General features: G+C 38.1%; 1 protein-coding gene across 3 annotated transcripts in view; it reads left to right on the forward strand.

Annotated features, from left to right (window-relative positions):
* The first annotated feature begins 18 nt into the window (after positions 1-18).
* The window catches only part of LOC126182260 (calcium homeostasis endoplasmic reticulum protein), a 306,481-nt gene continuing 283,143 nt past the window's right edge, over positions 19-23,356 (forward strand). For 2 of the 3 annotated variants that reach the window (XM_049924835.1, XM_049924836.1), the window contains exons 1-3: positions 19-201; positions 464-634; positions 17,133-17,566. In XM_049924835.1, coding sequence (XP_049780792.1) covers positions 177-201; positions 464-634; positions 17,133-17,566 — 630 coding nt within the window. In that variant the 5' untranslated portion in view covers positions 19-176. The remainder of the gene's footprint in view (positions 202-463; positions 635-17,132; positions 17,567-23,356) is intronic. The other variant, XM_049924837.1, reaches the window with a different exon arrangement.

Consider the following 23,356-nt stretch of genomic DNA (forward strand, 5'->3'; position numbering starts at 1 on the left):
TTGAAAATGTTTATTGTGTGATATTATCTTTGGAAAGAAGCTAACTGATCGTAGGAAAGAAGATGTTTTTGAAAGAGTGTGTTTGATAGCGTACTGTGTTATTGTGAAGTTTATATTTTGAGAAATAAACCTGTTTACGTGGAGCGATTGATTTTTGTCATTAGTTTGTTCGAAAAATGGAACTTCCGAAACCACCACAAGGTAGGGACGCTTAGCAGATCAACAAACATCTGAAGCGGCACTGTACCTACTTGCAAATACGGCAAACGTGATTCGGTAATGGTATTGTAACTCAAAGCGTTTGGCATTAGAGTATGGAGCGTACACTTAAGGATTTATACCAACATTGGTAGTAAATGTTGGTGCTCCCTAAATTTGTACCAATAGCAGGAAAAAATAAGACTTGTGTTGTGTAGCTAACCTCGTTAACATTTATTTATTGACTTTTTCATTTCTGTTTTAGAAATTGAGCAACGGAATATAATTGATAAACTAGCACAGTTTGTAGCACGAAATGGACCGGAGTTCGAGCAAATGACAAAGAACAAACAGAAAGGCAACCCTAAATTTGCATTTCTTTTTGGAGGAGAGCACTTTAATTATTACCAATATAAAGTCACAACAGAACAAGCTAGTAAGTACATGTCGTTTTGGAAGCTGCAAAATATTTAACCCCACTATTAGAAAAAGACAAATACATACACCATTTCAAACTGAATATTAGTTATTTCATTCTTTTCGCAAGTATTATTTTGAAAGTGGTTTTCCCATGTTAGATTTCACTGGTTCCTTAAGGCCCTCGTTTTCTGTACAGCGGCATATTTTCATGCACACAGCTTATCTTGGGACAGTTTGAAAATTGTGGATTGGCGCTTAAATTTAGCAGTTGATTGATGTGTGTGTGCATTAATACCTATTCGCTCACAACCTTTGATTGATTTTTGTTGTACGGAATTTTGTGTCTAGTGAAAATCTGTGATGAACTCCCTCTTACAGATGTATCACACCATCTAATGGTTCCGCATAAATATCCATTCATAGTGACAGTTTGTACTTGAGAAACGTGCTTGATTTTCTGCATTTCGATGGATTCTTACATAAATTGAAAGATTTGATGACAGATTGATCCACAGAAAAGCCCTAGGTTTGAATTGTGTAGGAAGGTGACATTTTGGTTGTGAGCTGATGAAGTCAATGAATATGAATATGTAATAAAGGTTCTGGTAACAGATTGATCTTTAGTGTCATCCAGTGTCTACATTTTCTCCATATTTTACACCTTTCATTACAAATGTTTTAAACTGTTAGTTAAATTCAGAAAACCTCTATCGTGTGGTACATATCAATCTGTGATGGACATTTTGGTGTGTATTATGTACACATATCTTTCATCAACTATGGAAAATTAGGGGGTTGGGGAGGGGAGTGGCAGCAAAGGGGCCTCTACCTAAAGATTTAACATGAACTCAGTCTGCAGTCAGTAAGTCTCTGAAAATTATCAGTTATATTGTAAATGCTGTTGGTTATTGGATGTGTCCTGTTCCACTCTTCTAATTTGACCTGTGACATAATGGTGGCAGTATGTGTAACATCATTGTGGCATGGTGTTAGTGACATGGTTTGTGTTTGTAGATGTCATGTAGTAACATTTTGTGGTGTGCTCTTTGGATGTCACTGTACTCTGATTATAATCATTGAATGAACTTTTGTTCAGAGGATTGTGTTTTGTCATAAGTGAGTTATGGTTATATATATATAGTGTTGTATATGTTCTATGGAATGAAATGTAACAGTGCTTTGTTTTGTGGTTAGTGTTACTGTGATAATATTTGGTGATTGAGTCAATGTGGAACCTTGTTCGAGAGAGATGGGTTGCCCTTGAGCCAGATTGTTTTGCTGACCTTTTATTTTTTGTAGTCGGTCCTCTTTAAGTTTTTGTGCATGAGACTGGAGTATGAGAAGTGTGTTTCATTGCAGGGGAATGTGTTCAGCGTATATTAAGTTCAGGAGGAGTTGGGCACTGGAGGGGGGGACTGGGTTGATAGAGGAAATTGACAGGTCTCAGTTTGGTAAGAGGATGTTTGGGATGGGTAGCTCGTGAGTTGGTTTGTGGGTGTAGGGGGCTATTATGTTGGGTGGTGGGTATGCAAATTGTGTTTTGTGTGGACATACTAAGAGGGAACTTGTGGGACTGATTGAAGAATACATCGAGGAGGAGAGTACAATGACACCAGATGCATTTTTGTCTTACATGGTTCTTGGCAATAGGAGGTATGGTGGTTAACCATAGTATTCAGTTAAAGGATTAAGACACAGGGTCTTGCACAACTAATGTAGAGGGTGAAACTCCTGGCAGATTAAAACTGTGTGCTGGACCAAGACTCAAACTCGTGGGCAAGTGCTCTACCTCTTCTCGTAAGAGCTCATGGAAAGTTTGGAAGATAGGAGACGAGTACTGGCAGATTAAAACTGTGTGCCGGACCAAGACTCGAATTCGGGATCCTTGTCTTTCATGGACAAGTGCTGTACGTCTTCTCATGAGAGCTTGTGGTAAATTTGGATGGTAGGAGACGAGTACTGGCAGAATTGAAGCTGTGGGGACAGGTCATGTGTCATGTTTGGGTAGTTCATAAGGCAAACGTCCCGAGTTTGAGTCTCTGTCCGGCACACAGTTTTAATCTGCCAGGAAGTTTCATATCAGCGCACATTCCACTGCAAAGTGGTTGTTTCATTCTACTATAGAGGGTTTTAGGGGAGGGGGCATTAAATTTGTGATAGGGAGGGGAAGAGGCACTCTGCCAATTTGCAATCTCGTTTAGATGAGTATTGCGGGCAGAGTGTGTCCCAGAGAATTTTTTTCTTTTAATGGGGCATGTTTTGTGGGGGTGGGTTATTTTTTTAATTGCCTTTTGTTTAGGAGTGGTATAGGGTGAGTTGGTGTTGGTTTAAGGCTGGGAAGCTGGGGCTCTAGGGTGTTCTTGGAATATTTATTTAGTGTGTGTGTGTGTGGGGGGGGGGGGCATAGGTGTATTTTTCGATGGCTTTAGTTGGTAAGTAATTTTTTGTTTTATTTTGAGGCATTTTTTATGTTGTGTTTGTTTTGGGTTCATTATTTGTGTTTTAATCAGTCTAGTGAATCTTGGAGTTTGGGTTTTTGATTAATGAATGAGGTTTTGGTATCATTGGTTGCATTTGAGCTATATGGGTGTATATATTATTCATACAAATTAAGTTAACACTCAGCACAGTGGCTGATGGGAATGGCTATAAATGGGAAATGCCTTTACAGTTGCTCCCACGAGCCACTGCACTGAGTGTGGACGTAGTTTGCACCTATAGTATGTAGACTGAAGTGACGAATGATGATTTCTACCGAAGCCAGGATTCGACAATGAGGCTTCTGATGTTCGTTAATGACTTCTGCCGGAATATATACATCATAGAGTTTTCAGATTTGAAAACTTATCTGGAACTGTGTAGTTTCATTCGAGCTGTATAGGTCATGTGAAATCTGCAGTACTGGGATTTTTTACTTGCGTTTGCGTTCTAGGTATCGGGTGTTCTGTTTGTGCCATATGGGTACAGTGAAATTCACAATAAACTACTTTGGAGTTCCATGTGTTGGTTTTTTGCTAGTAATGGCTTTGTTTGAGCTATGTGGGTTAAGTTTAATTTGCAGTACCTCGTTTTGTAGTTGCAGTTAATGTTTTCAGTATAAAGGGCCTTGTCTGAATGTATAGATCAAGCGAAATCTGCTAGTTCTGTGGTCTTTAATGTCTGTTGCATTATGTCATATTTTGCGAATTTTTCCAGTTTGATTTTGTGGATAATCTGTGTTTTCAGGTGGTGCTATTTTCCTATTACTATATTTTTCAATTGTACTCGCCCTAAACCCCGTACTTCCCTTGGTTGTCCCAATAGTTTTATTATTTTGCTTGAGTGATATGTTATGCGTGTGCTGTTATGAATGCCATATTGAATATGCTGGAAGTAGGGATGTCTGCCATGTTGTTGATGTCATGGGTCAAAGGACATGGGTGGAATTGGACGCTTCAGTTATACCAGTGTTAATGTTGTAATGTGTAAGTGACCTGCTGCTGAGAAATATCAAGAGTAATTTCAGTTTGTACAAAATATTTATCAAAATTCTCTCTTAGATTGAATGTGTTGCTGTTACTATTTTATTTTTGAACTTATTGAAATGTGTTGGCAACATAATTCCCTTGTATGAGCTTAAATCCTTCTTTGAGACCATAAGTTTGGCACAATATAGGAGATTGTCTGAGACTACATCAAATAAATCGGTACACTGATGATTAAAATCGGAATGACAATTATAGATTCTGGTAACATCAGTGCCCAAGAACATTTAAAGTCCGTGGACAGCAGGTGAGCTGTTATTGTTATGCTCTTTTCTGTCTAACGTGGACAATGAAATTCAATTAGGAAGTGTAGAATAACCGTGTAACTGTGTGGAAGTGCTCCGTCTTACTAAAAGGTGAAGTTGTTGTGCTCCTCTTTGTGTTACAGGGAACATTCATAATGTAGAGTTTCCTTGTATAGAAACTGTCCACTTGTTGCTCATATAAGTAATGTCTCTAAATCTCTGTGTCTACCGGTAAATGAATGTTCAGCACAGTACTATATTGTGTGTAGTTGAGGGTTAGAAAACACTTTGGAATCATGCCTATGATACATGGATTTGTGTAAATTCTGTAGTCAGCATGTTCATAATTTCTAATAGTTAACACTATGGATGAAAAATTCGCTTCATTGAAAGGGCAGAAAAATAAATTATTTTCACACATGATGCTATGCTGTGTGTGGCAAAAGAAGAGCCTTGACATCTAGCATCACTGATGCCAACTTTCAGCTGTGAAATGCAAAAGACTGTTGGTGGTGTTGAAGCTACGTAACTGAAAACGATAGTCGCGGAGTTGCGGAGACACTCAGGGATTGCTACACAGGTCTTTGGCAAAACTGCATTATATGATTCGTTATGATAGACATGTAAAGCAGACGTGCCAAACCTACGGTAATTGTCTGGGCTCTTTCTTTTGTTTTATAGTTGGTGCTTGGCTTTTCCATTGTTGCTCCAGAATGAAAGTTTCAGTTATCAGTATGCAAAATTGAGACAAATGACAGAATAAAACTGCATGATGGGGCATAGTTTGCTCACATGTAAGAACAGAAAACAATAATACAGGAAGGATAGATTGCTACTCAAGTGTATAGAGGAAGTGTTGAATTGCAGACAGGCATAATGAAAATATTGATATAATATTAAATCTATTAGATGGAGTCTTTCTCTTGCAGTAGAGACCCTCACAGTTGCACAACTCCAACAAACGCGGCCAATGCCTTTGGGTGCTAGAGTCCGACATAGGTAAGAGTACATAGTGACATACTCCCCAACTGTTTTTACATTTTCCATAGTTTTTGTGTGTGACATAAAAACATAATATGCACCACAATTCTCGCCAGAGATTTAACTTCTATTTAAGACAGCTTTTCTAAATTTGTATTTCCATTATAGTTTTTATACGCAATAGTACTTCAAAATTGCACTAGTTTAGAAAACAATTTATACTACAGATCAGTCTCCCGCAACCATTATTTTGCATTCACATTCTTTGGCTTAGTGCTCATTTACACATTCCATAAAGCATACACTAAAATGAAGGGGAAAAGTTGTGTATGGTTAGATGGGCCACAAGGTGCATGTCAGTACTGTACACACAGAAACAAGCTATCATTGTGTCAAATGCTAGCAGGAAATCAACAATTCTTGCTTTCTCTGTGGCTGCTGAGTAACATGAAAGTAAATGTGTCATTGTAGGTGTAAAAAGAGGATAAGCAGACTGGAGAAGAGGGAAGCTTGACACTTAATCAAATATTATTTCCTTTAGAGGATGGACACTCATTTAAAATGAAATGAGAAGGAGGTAGGATTATTATGGATTCCTACTGGATCTTGTGCAATAGAAATGAATGCAGCAGTACATTGTCATTAGCACAACAGTTACTTCTTCCGAGGCGTTACTGGCTGCTATAATATTCCACAGCTGGTGAATTGAAGTCTGTCAAAAACCCAGACTTACGATATGTAAGTGTCCTTACTGTCAACACCATTTGTCTTTGATGTCTGTGTGACACGCAGTTCTCAGCAGTATTCTGAACACAGTTTTCTTTCTTTTTTTTGTCCTCTACTGTTGTCTGTGGCCTATACCCTTTTTAACATAAAGTATGTTATGTTCAGTGCTGTAGCGTGTTTCTTACTGTTATTATAATCGTTACTTCTGCTGTCAAAAAGATGTAATATTGTCCAATTAAAATATGTTCTTTGCACCAACTTGTCATTTATACCTTCTTTCTTCTTGAAATCACTTTGTCAGCATGCTGTAGTAGGAGGTGCGAAGTTCACAGCACACTTCTATCAGCAGCATTTGTGTAACATACAACTTTCATGCATGGATACAGTTAGTTAGGTAGTTTCATGTTTCCATGGATCATTTTGCCCGATAAATTTTGGTGGTGTGGAATAACTCATTTTTCATTCACATTGCAAATTAATTTGAAAATTTGGCTACATGCTGACCATACAGATGTGCATCAGTAATTACTGCCCACCACCTTTCACGCATTAGAGTAATAGAAATTCTACGGAGTAGGGGGAGTTGTCAAGGAGGAACTTTTTCCGTTCATTTTCAAATTTTCTTTGCTGTCAGTCAGACATTTTATAACACTGGCTTAGTGATCAAAAATTTTTGTTACAGCGTTTTTCACCTCGTTTTTTCTAAAGACAACACAGAGTAATGAATGTCTTTTCTTCCTTCTGGCATTCTAATTATGTACATCATTGTTTCTTTTGAACTGTGGTGGATTATTTACAACTAACTTCTTTAGGATGTAAACATATTGTGAAGCAGTAATCTGAATGCCAACTTCGTAAAAAGATGCCTATAAGATGATTATGAGTGAGCACCACATATTATTCTTACAGCATGTTTTTGAACAATGACTACTTTCTTTCTTAAAGTTGGGTTACTCCAGAACATTATTGAATGAAATTTTTCAAAAATGTCAGTTTACTGATTTGTCTCTCTCCAAGATTTGCAATGATTATAAATTTAAAAGTGTCTGAACTAAGTTGTTTTAAGCATTCCAAAATGTGCTTTTTCCTTTTTAAATTCTCTTCAATATAGACATTTAAGAATTTTGAAGTTACCACCCTATTTATTACTTCCTCACCAGATGTTACACTTATCATTGGTGTAGTACCCCTAGATACACAGAACTATATATATTGTGTCTTTTTAAAATTGAGGCTGAAACCATTTGTAAAAAATTGTTAACTCTATTTACCATTTCTTCTGCTTCTGTTTGTATGCTTTGATTGATTACAATAGTAGTGTCATCTGCAAAAAAGATAACATAATTTGCTTGTTGCATATTAAATGGGAGACTGTTTGCATATGAGCGCTGCCCCCCCCCCCCCCCCCCAAAAAAAAAAAAAAAAAGGACTGGAGTAGAAATAATCACGAAACAACTGTGCAGACGGCATCAGTGTGTAGATGAACGTGTAAGTGTTGTGTTGTGTTTCTCTGTCCGTTGGCGTATTCTGCTTGTGAAGTCATTATGACAACTTTAAAGAACAAAGAGTGTGTGTGAAATTTCGTTTCCTGCTTAAAAAATCGATAATGGAGAATCACAAGGGCTTAAAGAGGCTTTTCAGGAGCATGCTATGTGTCACACACACAAGTTTTTGCCTGATTTGGGTGCTTTTGACAAGGTGAGATGAGTGTTGCAGACTACCGCATTCTAAATGCCCTGCGACATTGCAGAACAAGGAAAACATTGAAAACCTCACCAAAAAAATCAACGAGGATCATTGTTTCACAGTCAACCAAATTTCAGTAGAGACAGGCGTGAGTTGGAGCTCTTGCCAGCGGATTTTGAATGAGGATTTGTACATGCGACATAATGTCACTAAATTTGTTCCACACCTTCCCACAAAGAAGGAAAAAACCATGCTCATGAATGTGTGCTAGGATTTGAAAACAGAGATTGAAAGGGATCCAAACTTTTGAACGTAGTCATTACAAGTGATGACAGTTGCTGTTCCAGAACCAGAAACCAAGCAATGCCAAGCCAATGGATTGCCAACTCACCCAGACACTCCCCCCACCCCCCACCCCCACCAAAAAAAAAAGAAAAGAAAAAGGGGGGGGGCAAGTGAGGGCGAATGTGAAGAAGATGATCATTGCATTTTTTGGTAGTATTGGCCTAAAATACTAGAAAACTTCACCTGCAGCTGTTGCGAATTCAATAAGTAATTTTAAATTTATTTAATTTATCCTAAAATGAAAGTAGGAAAGATTTGAAAATTTCTGCACTTATGTAAAATTTCCTGCAGAATTCAAATATTGTACAAGATTTGTTGTAATCACATTATAAAGTGCCATTTGAGTGTTTAAAATAGAATTATTACATTTCTTTGAAATGTGCGCATCTTAAATTACATGTTACTGTGTGCGGACTATAGTTACAGTGTCCCATTATTCTGGCTGGTATCATTGGAAAGAGAAGAAAATTGCCTTTAAAACAGACTTTAAAAAATCTTTGGGAAAATGACAGTGAAAACTACTCTAGTAATAATAAAAAGCAATATTTAGGTCATATTAACAAATTATTCCATTTTTACACGCAGAAACAAAAATTTTTTCAAGATAATACCCACATTTACATGTGCAGGTATAGAAATTTATTCAGCTGATTATCTAAAACCACAGTTTAGAGTACAAAATGTCATTGGATAGATAAAAAAACCTACTCACTAAGCGACAGCAGGAGAACACGTACATAAAAAAATACAAAGTATTCTAAAAAATTAGTTAGCTACAAATTACTCCAGTCCTCATTTGTCAATTTTTTTCACCCTACTGAAAATTGATATTGCTCACCTGTCATTGTTGTTGATCGTTCTACCGTACATACTATATTTTGAAATGGGATCTGAGAAATACACACATCAAAAAAAGGTTTGCATCACCTCATTTCCGAGAGTTCCGGATTGCTATACATACCAATACCTCTAATATACAGTAGCACGTCGTCTTGCATTGATGCATTCCTGTATTTGTCATGGCATACTGGACTGTTGGTCCAGATTGTTCCACTCCTCAGTGGTGTTTCAGCATGGATCCCTCAGACTGGTTGGTAGTTCACGTTGCCCATAAACAGCTCTTCTCAGTCTATCCCAGGCATGTTCGATAGGGTTCATGTCTTGAGAACATGCTGGCCACTCTAGTCGAGCGATGTTGTTATCCTGTAGGAAGTCATTCACAAGACGTACACGATAGTGGCGCGAATTGCCATTCGTGAAGACGAATCCCTCGCAATATGTTGCCAATATGGTTGCACTATCGGTTGGAGGATGTCATTCATGTATCATACAGCCATTACGGCGTCTTCCATGACCGCCAGCGGCATACTTCGGCCCCACATAATGCCACCCCAAAACAGCAGGGAACCTTCACCTTGCTGCACCCACTGAACAGTGTGTCTAAGGCATTAAGCCTGACTGGGTTGCCTCCAAACACGTCACTGACGATTGTCTGCTTGAAGGCGTGTGCGACAATCATCTGTGATGAGAATGTAATGCCAATCCTGAGCGGTCCATTCGGCATGTTGGTGGGCCCATCTGTACCGCGCTGCATGCTGTCGTGGTTGCAAAGATGGACCTTGCCGTGGACATCGGGAGTGAAGGTGCGCATCATGCAGCCTATTGTGCACAGTTTTGAGTCGTAACGTGTGGCTGCACGAAAAACAGGAATTGCTGTCAGGATTCCTCTGAGCCATAATCCGTAGGTAGTGGCCATCCACTGCAGTAGTATCTCTTGGGCGGCCTGAGGGAGGCATGTCATTGACAGTTCCTATCTCTCTCTATTTCCTCCATGTCCGAACAACATCACTTTGGTTCACTCCTAGACGCCTGGACACATCCCTTGTTGAGAGCCCTTTCTGGCACAAAGTAACAATGTGGACGCGATCGAACTGCAATATTGACCATCTAGGCATGGTTGAACTACAGAGAACACAAGCCTGTATCTCCTTCCTGGTGGAATGACTGGAACTGATTTGCTGTTGGACCCCCTCTGTCTAATAGACGCTGCTTGTGCATGGTTGTTTACATCTTTAGGCAGGTTTAGTGACATTTCTGAACAGTCAAAGGGACTGTGTCTGTGATATAGTATCCACAGTCAACATCTGTCTTCAGGAGTTCTGGGAACCGGGGTGATGCAAAACTTTTTTTTCTGTGTGTATAACTTTTTTTTCTGTGTGTATAACCCTATCTGGCCAGCAAAAAGACACTGTTGGATCTGCTGGATGCATAAATCTAATGCTCTTGTCTCCCTGATCTAAATTTGTAATTTCAATAAGACCAATACATGAATTAGAATCATATTTACAGCAAACAAATGAATTAACTTTGAAGGACTCTGCACTATGTGTTTGCACATCAAAACAATTAAATTGCATAGAATAGTTGCTGCATTGTTAACTCTTTTTGCAGCCAGAGTATTAGTTCATAAAGGTACAAATTGGTAGAGATTTCTGGTGCATGCCTCAGTTTTTGATTTTATTAATTACTGTCGCAGATTAGTTCATGTAGAATTTACTTCTTTTTCTTTTAATTTCAAAAAATGGATATTAGAAAATTTTTCTCTGGAAAACTCGAGCTTTTTTTAGGATCAAAAATTTGCTCCTTATATGGCGTCTGTCAATTTGCCTCTGTCACCATCAATTTCATGCAGCCCCCAAGACCATCACAAAGTGATTTTCCGTGGCTTGTTGCAAAGAAAGAACACATGGCAGTGATTCAAAAATCAATCTCATGATCATTAAAAAGATTTTGCAATTTTTGTATTTATTGCTGCACCCATCCGTGAAGTACCCTATTTGATTAACAACATGACAGTGATACTTAACTGACTCTACAATTTTGGACTGAATGTTATAGACAAAAGCAGCATCATGATTTAAATAATCAGAAATGTAACAATACTTGCATCAGGATTTTTATAGTATATAACAGCAGGATGCAAGTGCATGACATATGAGTTCAGTGAGATTTTGTGATGCATCTCGTAGTATAAGATCATAATTTTCAGTGGAAGCCATTAATACTACTACCTCATTTTCATTCATTTTATTTTATTCTCTCTTTCAAAAATGCAGCTTGACTTTTTGCCATATAACTATGTGGAACTAAAGTTTCTAGTTTAGTTACTAAAATATCAGTAAATTCATAAAATGGTAGGATCGTATCAATAAGCTGAGTTCTGTCAACTGATGTCCACTAATAGAAAATTTTTCGTCGTCTTCCTCAAATTGAAATTTAGTTTCAGTGTAATCTGTTGAATTTCTTGAAGGAGGACATTTCTCACAAATTCTTAACATGCAATCCCAGTTTTCTTTACTATAAACAATTTTTTCTGTAAAAGAATTTACTTCATCTTTCGTATTTAAATTTAGACCTCATAAAAGCAAATCAACTTTCTGGTGTATGGTGCATACACAAACAGCATGTCTTCCTGATGAATCAGCAAGTACCCACCATTTAGTATGCATTTCACAAAATTTTGAATATCTCAATTTAATGTTAGGATGAATTTGCTTCAATGCTGCATATAGCTCATATAAATTACTAATTATTAAAAGTTTCTGAGCATGATCATTTCTTACAAGTAATACAGTTTCAACAGGTAACTGTCTTCTTTGTTTTGGGTCCAGTAGTGAGCAGATTTCTTTTGCATTATGATTGTCCCTAGATTCATGTATCGTTCTTTGTGACACACCAAAGGTTCCTTGAATTTTTTTCTCTTTTCGCAATTCAGGAGCATACAGATCTTTTCCTGCCTACTGACAATTGGTAAATTTTCTTTCATTAATTCAACCAGTCTGTCTAAATCATTAGCCTTTTGTTTTTTGTCATGTTTAGTCACTATACTTTCAGACTCAGAACTGCTGTCTTTGCATGATTTTTTTCTCGTACATTTCTTTCATAAATTTTACCTAGCTGCCTTTATTTTTCATTTCCAATAACTTTCTTTCTGGTGTGGAGGTAGAGAATGCATTTGCACTGGTAAGTCGTCTATACCTATTAAACTTGCATTAAGTTTATCCAGTTCCTCTGTATCTTCTGCTGCTTTGCCATCCGCCCAATCTTCATTGGATATAGTCTTCACTTTGCTGTCACTTTACAGACTGCTGTCTTCATTTGTCTTCTTTTGATCTGCACCTGAAATCTCACTTATGGCTTGCTTATGGCATGTTGAACGCATTTTCTGTCGTGGGATGACAGTGGGCCTAACATGTAATATCTCATGGAACTGCTCAGCAAGATCAAGTGAAACAACTCGCAAATCCTGCTTTATTGTTTTTTTGTGTTTTTTGAATGGATTGCAACAATGCACATGAGCATAACTTTCATCTGATTCAGGTACTCAATTTTTCGGTGTTTGCAAACATTCCTCAAATTATCGTGTTGCTCAATTCCTGTTTGCCAAGCAGCTGTTCTTTCTGTAAATCAGTAAATGTGGTAGCTGCGTTGTTCATTACAACATGTGAACAGATAGTCTAAAGGCACTCTGCTTGTAGGAAAGAAAGTACCAATGCTGCATGGTGGGTGATTTGTGAAATCTACAGGTCTACTTACCAAACTCCTCCACTCAAGTTAATTTTTTTACAAGGGATTTATTTCTCCTGTAAAATGCTTAACAGTGCATTAATCATGCTGCTTTATAAGTATTCAGTTTTAACTTACCAATGTAATTAAAGTATAATGTTCAGATTGTGGACAAACCACAATAGCTACAATTTCTCTTGGCAGCCATTTTGAAAGAGGCATAATAAGCAATGACACATGGTGTGGGAGAGAAATTTGAGAAGTTTTCTGTGATGCACTGATATTTTTTGTAATTTGCCATTTTTAGCTCTACCATAGGCCTAGCTGTCATTTCCCCAAAGACTTTTTAGTCTGATTTAAAGGAAAATTTCTCCTCTTTCCAGTTATACTAGCCATAATATTGAGACACTGTAACTGCAGTCCGTACACAGAATTTGTAGTTTAAGTTGTGAACATAATATTTCTATTTTCAAGGCTCAAATGACCTTTCACAATGTTATTACAACCTGATACAATACTTGAATTGTGCAGAAAAATTTATATAACTATGAAAAATCTCAACTCTTTCATACTTCAATTTTAGGATAAAACTACTTACTGAATTCACAAGCACTGTGAATGATTTTTATTTTTTTTAGGCTGAAGATCAGGTTGTTATCGTTGTGGAATGGCTAAAGATAGAGGCCTGAAATTTTAAACCAGTCATTATATATATAAACCAACCATGTGTACCAAATTTCATGAAAATCTGAGTTGGTGGATTGTGTGCCGTGATTCAGTTGGTATGGAATGACTCAAAAGGCATTCTCAGTAGGGCAACTCTTCTGAAGCCCGAATGGTGATTTGCTGAGGATATTATTGTTGCTAAGGTGAGATTCTATTCTAGAATACACCACCTTCTCAAAGATTTTGGAAAACATCAACAGTGAAACAGGTTGGAAGCTAATGACATCTTACTTTGATTTAGTGATGCATTACGATAAGACCAGAGTTATTATATGGGAACCGATCTTTAATACTCTATTGGAAGCAGCATTGAAACCAGGTGAGCTTTTATGCAACATGTAGGAGCAAGGTTGTGTGGCGAGTTTAGGCAGTCTGTAAACTTGACAGACTCTTGCACTCTAAAAGAAGTGTGTAAATGGGCTCTTAGACAACACTCAGCAAGGTTATCATATTTCAGCCTTGCCTGCTCTTTGGGTTATGCTACAGACCAGTCTGTCACCTCAATCAAGATTTCAGAGGGGCAGGGGAAGGCAGGTGCAGATTGGCACCATCACCTATTCAACCAAAATTCTAATGTTATAGGGAAGTTTAACATTGTTGCTTTCTTCACACTGTTTCCTTTGATCAGTGTGGCACTTGGAGAAATTCTATGCCGAACTCTCTCTTTACAGGCTCTGTTAGGCAAGAGATGTATTATGAAGAGTTTCAGATATGAATAGTTGTAAATAAAAATTTCATTAAAAATCTCCCCAATTTTCAGTAAATATAGCACTGCAGCTTCGATTATTTCAATGTCTTGTGTGAAATAAATCAATAAATGTTCCAAAACTGATCATGAGTGGAAAAAATTCATTAATTTCCAGTCACGTAAAATTATTTTTCAACGATCTCACATCCATCTTCAGTACTCTTTTTCACTCGTACGTTTATGAAGAGTACATGATTACTCGTGGGTATGGCCTTAGGGAATCCCTCTTGAAGTCCCCCTCCCCCTCCACTCCGCCCTCTCTCCACTACCCTCACCACTTCCTCCGCCATTTTCTTCCATTGGAGTAGAGATGTGCACGTTATCTGTGGAGGTCGCTTTTACTCTAGACTTCACACAGTATTTACCTGTACACTCGATAAGTCACCCTACAATATATGATGGAGAGTTCTTCGGGTGATATTGAGAACATTGTTCTAATTTTTAAAGAAATATATTTATAGACCTCACATTTTGATTTTGAGGTTGCCACTTCTTAACAGCACATAAAAGTACTGTCACCAAGAGCAGTGAGTGCTATTTGCACAGTCCAAGCTGACATTCGGCGCATTGATTAATGGGAGGCACTGTAATTGGCAAATTCTTTCATGGCCCCTCATATCAGCCACGGCACTGACTGTTGACTTGGGCTGTGTGAGCAGTATTTTATGTTGCAATGTTATAATTTATAGGGAGTAAACTGTACCTATCTGCTCCAATGTGTACAGTCCTAGTTTGTTTAAAGGTGTATGATTCATTCGTCTGCTATGCCAACATATTTAGATATAATAAATAAAAAACTTAAATGTGCTAAACCCTGAGGGAATTAGGATGATCATTGGGGCCTGTATAATTAGCCTTTTTCTCAACATCTGGGTTGAAGCTGGTGAGCCACCACTTAACGTCAGGTGGTAGCCTCTCATTGGGGAAAACCCATGAAATACTGTACGTATAACAAACATTTCATACCGCACTGTTCATTTTCACTTGTGAAAGGATCTTTTGTTTTTTAGAACTAACAATGGGAGCAAGTGGGGGGGGGGGGGGGTATTATTATTAAAATTTTCATTGTTTGTTTATTTTCAACCAAATTTGTCTCATAGCGTCTGAGCACTCGAGATGTGGTTATCATGTAGCTAAACAAACTACAGTAAGATATTTTAAGATGTTTTTCAAGCATACATAAGTGAACCACATGTTTAGAGAAAAACATCTTATGTGGGCAGCAAATTTTTTTGCCATAGTGTCTGTTTCTGTAAAAAGTAACTTAAATAATTATCTACATAAAAATGTTCCATTTATTATAAAAAGAAGTAAATGCAATATTATAATTAAAATTAATTTGACTAATGCATGTGAGGGGGTTAGAGACATGAGTGTTAAATGTTTTTAAAAAATGTAATGAAGTGTCACTGTTTCAGATTCTATGTGATTAAACTGACAGTTAATATAATCAGAGTATTCAATATTTTCTCCTTAAAACAGATCCTGACATTTTTTTGAGGGTGCAGGCTCTGATTTGTTCTATATTTTTAGCCAAAAGTGAGACGGACGTTGAGTGCTGTCTGTTGATTGTATGCTCAGATTATAATTTACAAACGTAAGAGGAATCTATGAAGAAAATGTCAACATTTGTACCCTTCCAGTATCACCAGTGATATTACACATTATATCTTGGGAATGTAGCTCTTCCCTTTCTCCCCTTCAGAACTAGCATACGTATGTCCACATAAGTGATGTTCATTTTGCAGAGTAGATACAGTAAGAGAACTTTATTCAGATGTCAGAGTAAAAATACTTTTTACCATGTATATGAGACTCCTCTGCTTCCTGGCTCTGAGTCAGCAAATCCTGCGAGACTGTGAGTGAATTATTTTTTCTGTGATTCATACTAATTTCTGCATTGGAAGACTACTGAATGGCCATTATGAAGATTGCTGAATGCTTTATTTAATTTTTATGTACTGTGATTGAATTCTTCGTGCTCAAGTGATTGCTGAAACCATTTCTGGTCCATTGTTGACTCTACCCAGCTTTATTCCTTGAAAAAGAAAGCATTAATCCACAGAGAGGGCCGAAAAATAGGAAATAGGAAAATCTTATGGAAAGACTGCAATGGAAAGCAAATCTTACATATCCTGCACTACTCCTCTCCCTGTCTGTCTCTATGTAGGGTGCAGTATCCTCTATATACTCCCCAATAAAAAGGATCAGAACAAGCATGTGCACTGTATTTAATTGACTTTGATTGACCTACTTTTAAGATTACAGAATTACTACCAGTGTTTCAACAAAAACATTTGGTGTTATGACCATTGATTTTCTTAATGCAATGGCTTCATTCATATTCATGTTGGTTAATACTGTTCGCCCTACAAGCTGCACTGTAGATTGTTTGCTTTGGTATTTCAATTTTTGGTATCAACTGCTTTGAACTCAGATTTATTTATTATGTGTGAGGCCGTGTATCATTGCCTGAACTATTTCAGATAAAGTTGTATGGTGTGGGAAGCGACTGTTGGCTCTGCGACTGAGGCTTATGTTGTCACGTGTCAGGATGATATTGATTCACTTTAATGACATTTCATTACACATATATACTGTTTTGCAATGCAACAGTATTATGAAAAGGAAAGTTGCTACTCACCAAATAGCGGAGATGCTGAGTCGCAGATAGGCACACAAAAAGACTGTCACAAATAAGATTGTGACCAGCAAGGCCTTTGTCAAAAATAGATCTCTCTCTCTCTCTCTCTCTCACACACACACACACACACACACACACACACACACACACACACACACACACACTAAATCACACAATCAGATGCAACTTGCTCAAACATGACTGCAGTCTCTGGCAACTGAAGCCAGTTGCTACAGCCATATGTGTGTGAGTTGCATCAAAATAAAGTAATGTGTATCTGATTTGGGACATTTGTATGCTCAAGAACTACTTTTTCTTTGCAGTTTTGAAACAGAAAGCTGCTAGAGGTGACAGCAACATTATCCCAGGAGGTGGTATGAATGTTTCGCAGCAACAGCAGCAGCAACAACAGCAGCAGCAGCAACAACAACAACAACAACAACAGGCACCACCTCCTCAGGCACAGCAGCAACAACAGCCCCAGCAAGTTCTAATGCCTGCTTCCACGGTTATTGCTGGCGGAGGGAACCCCCTTTCGCTGGCAGCTGCCACTCAGTGGCTTGTTGTGGCACAACAGCAGCAGCAGCAGCAACAACAGCAGCAGCAACAGCAGCAGCAGCAGCCATCACAGCAGACACAGCAGCAACAGCAACAACAAACACCAGCAACCATAACACTTGATGCATTATCTCTTCAACAGAACCAGTTACAAGAACAGATTGTCCAGAGTGAGCAAAATTTAGCTGCACAGCATACTGTAAGTACATTGTTCACTGAAACATGTAACTTCCTCTGTAATATGGCAGTATATTTTGCAACTGTTCTCCACACAGCGCTCTCACAGAACTGTTTCTTTAGTTCCTTTTGTAGTCACTTTCTGTAAGACAATTTCACATCCATGTCAATAGAACGGAAGATTTTTCAGAGTGATGGAAGACAAGAGTTTGTGCAGAGTCCCTTATCCTATCATCAGATTTCTCCCCTTATAATTCCCCTGTACATCAGTTACCATATGTTGAAATCAATATATTCCAGCTGCTGGAGAACAATTTTAGAGAATAATGAATGTGTATCATTGATGCACGTAAAGTTCTGGTTGAAAATTACTAAGTATTTAGGAATAAAGGAGACCACTGACCAAAAGGCACAAGTGCTGCTTCTTCGATAGGCACATATTTGTCTCCCTACATTGTGTTAGCTGGCAGTTGTCTGAGCAAAATGTAGGGAGACAAGTGTGTGTGTGTGTGTGTGTGTGTGTGTGTGTGTGTGTGTGTGTGTGAATCTGCATGCATGTTTTTCCTGCAGCTAGAAAAAAGAAATGCATCCCAAAAGCCAGTCAAGCTCCATACGTTTTGTTTGTGTGCCTGTCGAAGATGCAGCACTTCTGCGGCCTTCCAGTGAGTCGTCTGCTTTATTCCTGAAAGTTAATCATTCTTTTGTAAGCACTTTTCATTTTTATGTTCAGCACTCCTTTCTGGAAGGTGAATGTGTAACAGATTTTTCTTTTCTGTTTGAAATTGTAGACAAATGCTTGCCAGCTGATGTACATTCTGCTGTTAGGGTGGGTTGAATAGGGGCGAGGATACATGATTGTAAAGGTACTGTGTTATACAGTATTGAAGTAGATCTGTTGAAAACTGTTGTCGCAACTTATGTGTTGAAATAAAATATTTATCTACAGCAGTGACACACTTTAACCTCTACCACGTAATACCCTCTAATTTCTAATGATTAGTTATCAGTAGAATGCGGATTTTAGGTAAAAACCTGTTTTGTTCCTGAGTTCCTATTTGCATAAAAATTTGTACTTATGCGTTTCATGACTATTTACATTTAGTAGCGTTAATTCTATAGGACCTAAAAAAGCCTATTTCGATGTTAGTGCCTATTTTTGCCTATTTCGGCTTTAATATACTAAAAAGTGCCTATTTCATCATATAAGACAGTGGCTCCAAGTTTTTCCACACTATACGACAGATGGAAAAAAATATTTTCTGCCCAGCGTGCAGCAAGGTGGCTAGTTGATATGCGCTCATGCTTCGTATTTGCCTAAAATTTTGGTCTTTTTTTATTTTTTTATATTGCTATCCCTGTTAATACCAGATACTCCTTATAGGTGTTTTATTATTCATATGTAAAAAATAGATCACGGATCTTTAGGTTAAAACCTATTTTTTTTCCTAAGCCCAAATTTGCATATAAGTTGGTACTTATGCGTTTCATGACTAACTAAACTGAATACCGTTAGTTCTATAGGACCTAAAATTGCGTATTTCGACGTTGACGCCTAATTTTGCCTATTTCGTTAATCTGACATAGAGTTCTTCTGTTTTCAAAGATTAGAAAAAGGAGTAAACTTAGGGCTTTACGTCTCGTCGAAGGCTAAGGTCATTAGAGACTGTTTACAATTCCTTTGCTTGCCTTACTACCAACAGCGCTCGGCACGGTTGAATGGTCGTCCATCCAAGTACGCGCCGAGCGCAACAGTGCTTAACTTCGGTGAGCGAATGGGAACCCGTCAAAGATTTGAGTTACACATTAGAATCGAACGTGGGAGTACTAAATGTTATATTTGAAAATATTTCGTTCGTAGGATTCTGGCCAGCTGTGTATTTTCGCAAAGAAACGGTTTCATAGGCCTTAAGCTGAGCACGGATTAAAAAATAACAATGTTAATCGTAGATGCCCTCTATAGATAAATTACTGCCCTTCGCGCATATTCTAGGCTGCTGTCTACAGGCAGTCCTATCAAACTACTCTGTTTCGTGAAAGGTATTATACGTGAATTTTCCGGTTCGAAAAATAATTTGCCAGTAGTGAGATGTTTTCATCTGAAGCACCGGCAGATTCCATTCGCTTGTTCAGAAGGGGTGGCCATCTGTCAGGTGCCATATGTCCAGCAACGAGTACGGTACTTCCCCTACCGCTCCCATGCACCACAGTAAAAGGAAAAAAAAAAAAGAACTGGTCATCGTTCACTTTTTCCCAGCGAAAACAAATCAGTACATTGTGTAGCGACCGACATGTTAAGTGTTACTGACGTTCTAAGTGCAAAATAAATCCTAGTTTCTGTGTGAGAATACTACGCCATGCCGAAAACAGCTAGTTCAAAGTCTACTCATATAAGGCAGTGGCTGCAAGATTTTCCGCATTATACAACAGATGGGAAAATTATTTTCTGCCAAGCATGCAACAAGGAGGTTAGTTGATGTTTACTTGGACTTCTTATTTTCCTGTCACTTAGGATTCTTTTTTAACGCTATCCTTTAGTAATACGAAATACTCTTTATATGCGATTCTAAACTGAATTTCCATTTTCTCTCGTATTAGGTTTAGAGTGTTAAGAAATCTTACTTAACTCAGCATGCAGATGGAATCGCACATACAGCTAATGTTGAACGAAAGTCAAAATTGAAGCAAACACTTTTAACCAATAAATCTGGTTAATCCTCCGAAAAAAACTAGTTCTGCAGGGATTTGTGTCATGCACTTGTGGCAGCAAACATCCCCTTTCGGAACTAGAAAATCCTATTTTCAGAGGTTTTCTTGATAAGTACTGCCATCAGTCTATTCCTGCAGAGTCAACTTTACATAAGAATTATGTGGATTCGGCTTATAATGCTGCATTGCACAGAATCTGAGAAGATGTTGGAGAATCTTGTATATGGATTTCTGTGGATGAAACTACTGACAGTCTTGGCCGTTACATTGCAAACCTGATTATTGGCAAGCTAGATCCAGATGCTCCATCCAGGGCTCATTTGATTTACTCAAAACATCTTGCAAAAACTAACCAACAAACAATAGCACAGTTTGTGAACAATGGGCTTAAGGTGCTATACCCAAACGGAGTGGATGAGAATAAGGTGCTTATGGCCGTCTCTGATGCTGCTGAATATATGATAGCAGCGTTTCAATTATTAAAAGTATTCTACCCATTGATATTGCACATAACTTGTGTAGCACATGGGATCAACCGCACAGCAGAGCAAGTGAGGCTACAATTTCCTAAAGTAAATAAAGTAATATCTATGTTGAAGAAAATTTTTGTTAAGGCACCATCAAGAATACGGGCATTCAGAGAACAGCTTCCAGATGTCCCATTGCCGTCAGAGCCTGTTGTCACCCGCTGGGGCACGTGGCTGATAGCAGCAGAATACTATAGTACGCATCTCTCAGCTGTCCAGAAGGTGGTTGAAAATATACCGGAGGATGCTGCGTCCGTAACTGCAGCAATGGAGCTACTCAAAGGTTCTTCTTTAAAATGGGACTTATCTTGGCAAGAATAATTTCACAATTAGAAGGCTCAGGGAGACCTATCTACGACAATATTTCTTTGCTTGAAGAAGTCAAAATGAAAATTAATGAAGCGCCAGGTGAGGTAGGGGAAAAAGTATGGGCAAAAATGCAAACAGTTTTGCAGAAGAACACTGGCCTGAAGGAGTTATGTGCAGCTGCCGACATACTTAGTGGAAAATCCAGCACTCCTGACTGCAGCATTCCTGTCCAACATGTGCCGAAAATGAAGTACGCCCCTGTCACATTTGTTGATGTAGAACATTCTTTTTCAGCGTATAAATTGATTCTGACTGACAAGCGCCACAGTTTTTCACTAGAAAACCTAGAAAAGATTTTGGTTATTTATTGAGAAGCCAACTATGCCCAGAATTTGTGAAACTACGAATGCATTAATTAAACCATTGCCACATCTTTTTTACAGAGATCTTTATCTTGCAGGAACTCAAAAATTATTGGAGTTATGTTCAACATTAATATTGTAGATTGCTGTGCTCTGTATCGGTGTAAATATTCATTCTCCTTATTTTAATGACTAATAAGATGTTCATACTGTCAGCACCGTGTATTTTAAGTTATTTTTATTTTTTCTGCCTCATTTTTGTTAGAGCCTATTTTAGGTTTTATATAGCCTAAATGAACTACTGAAGGAGCCTATTTTAGGTGCCTAAAACACACTTTTTTACAACCTAAAAATCAGTGGTCTAGTTATCAGACTGGACACTTGTACTCACTAACCAACCAAGTAACAGACAACATTATGCAGTAGAATCAAAATCTTCGTGTTGGGCAACACTGTGACGATGAGATCTTTTGCAGTTCTGCTCTCATAAATAATTACTTAAATAAGAGATTAGAAGCTAATTTTAGAAGGAGTATCAACAGTTATGAAAAGGATGGATCGCTACTCACCATAAAGAGGACACATTGAGTTGCAGACAGGCACAGTGAAGAGACTGTTGCACACTGAGCTTTCAGCTGAAGCCCTTTTCAGGAAAGAAAGGAAAACACATGCATGTTCCCACACAGACATGTGCATGTGCCTGCTTGTGTGAATGTCTTTTCATTGTGCATGTGTGCAGCTCAATGTGCCCTCTTTGCAATTAGTAGCAATCTATCTTTTTCATAATTGCTGTTACACATGTAATTACATTAGTGTAAGTGTTAGTGTCATGTCAAAATAAGGTAAAATTGTGTAAAAAGTATATTTTCTTATTGTGCCTCCAACCATAATTTTAGACCTACATTTACACATGAGAATTGTATCAGAATAGTAACTTAAATTTCCTTGTAATTTGTTTCAGTGCATCTAGCATCAAAATCAACTAACTGTGTGAGATAAGTGTAGAAGTTGCCTAAGATCAATTAAACCAAGAGTGTTCTGTGAATCTTACAGGCTATTGTTTCATCAGGGTGGAAGCAGTGGGGAGAGAATGGGGTGACCAGTGGGACTCTCCTGTAGAATTGTAGCTTATGCCAGAAATACTGGAAAATCAATGAACAGGAGGTGAAGATATGTGGCTTTCAGTCAGAGTTAAAAAGTGTAAAATTTTAATATGACAGCTGTATGGGGAAAGGGTGTTAGGGAAAGGTGGCAAGCAGAGAGCAAATGAGAAAATTCTGTTACCAAATTTGAAATTCAGTTAAGCAGTCGATTTTGCTTGTTACCAGAACTGGAGAAGGAAGAGCATTGTACAGATGTAGAGAAATGAAAGGTGCAGTGGAACAATACTCAGGAACTTAGATTGGTTGGGTGAAACACAGAAAGAGTTCTGCTGCTAGGTAGCAGACATGGGAGGGCTGTAGGCCACCAGCTACAGGATAAATTTGATGCAGAGCACCAGATCACGAGTTTTCAATAACCAAGTGTGAGTCTTAGGCAGGTAATGGAAAACTCAAGACAAATTTGTAAGGATTTCAACAAAGATAATTAGTTGTTAGTAGTTGAGGGAGGTGGAAACAGTCTGGCTAAAAATGTAAAATACAGGCTAGTGGTAGCCTGGACAAAATAGGGACAGCTACTTAGCTCACAAATGTTGGTTTTGTCTGTGGCACCGTGACTAGCCCTGAGTTAACTGTGCTGTGAAGCAAGTAAACATGGAGATGAGGGGGTTACATTAGATGGATGCAAGGTCTCATATTGGTGCTGTTCCAGTAGCTGTTAGAAGAAGATGGGGAATACAGGGTGATTATAATTAAAGTTAAACTTTCGAACCACTGTAGAAAAAACACCACTGGTCAGAATGATGTC

Source organism: Schistocerca cancellata, chromosome 1 (assembly GCF_023864275.1).
Source record: "Schistocerca cancellata isolate TAMUIC-IGC-003103 chromosome 1, iqSchCanc2.1, whole genome shotgun sequence".
Lineage (NCBI taxonomy): Eukaryota > Metazoa > Arthropoda > Insecta > Orthoptera > Acrididae > Schistocerca > Schistocerca cancellata.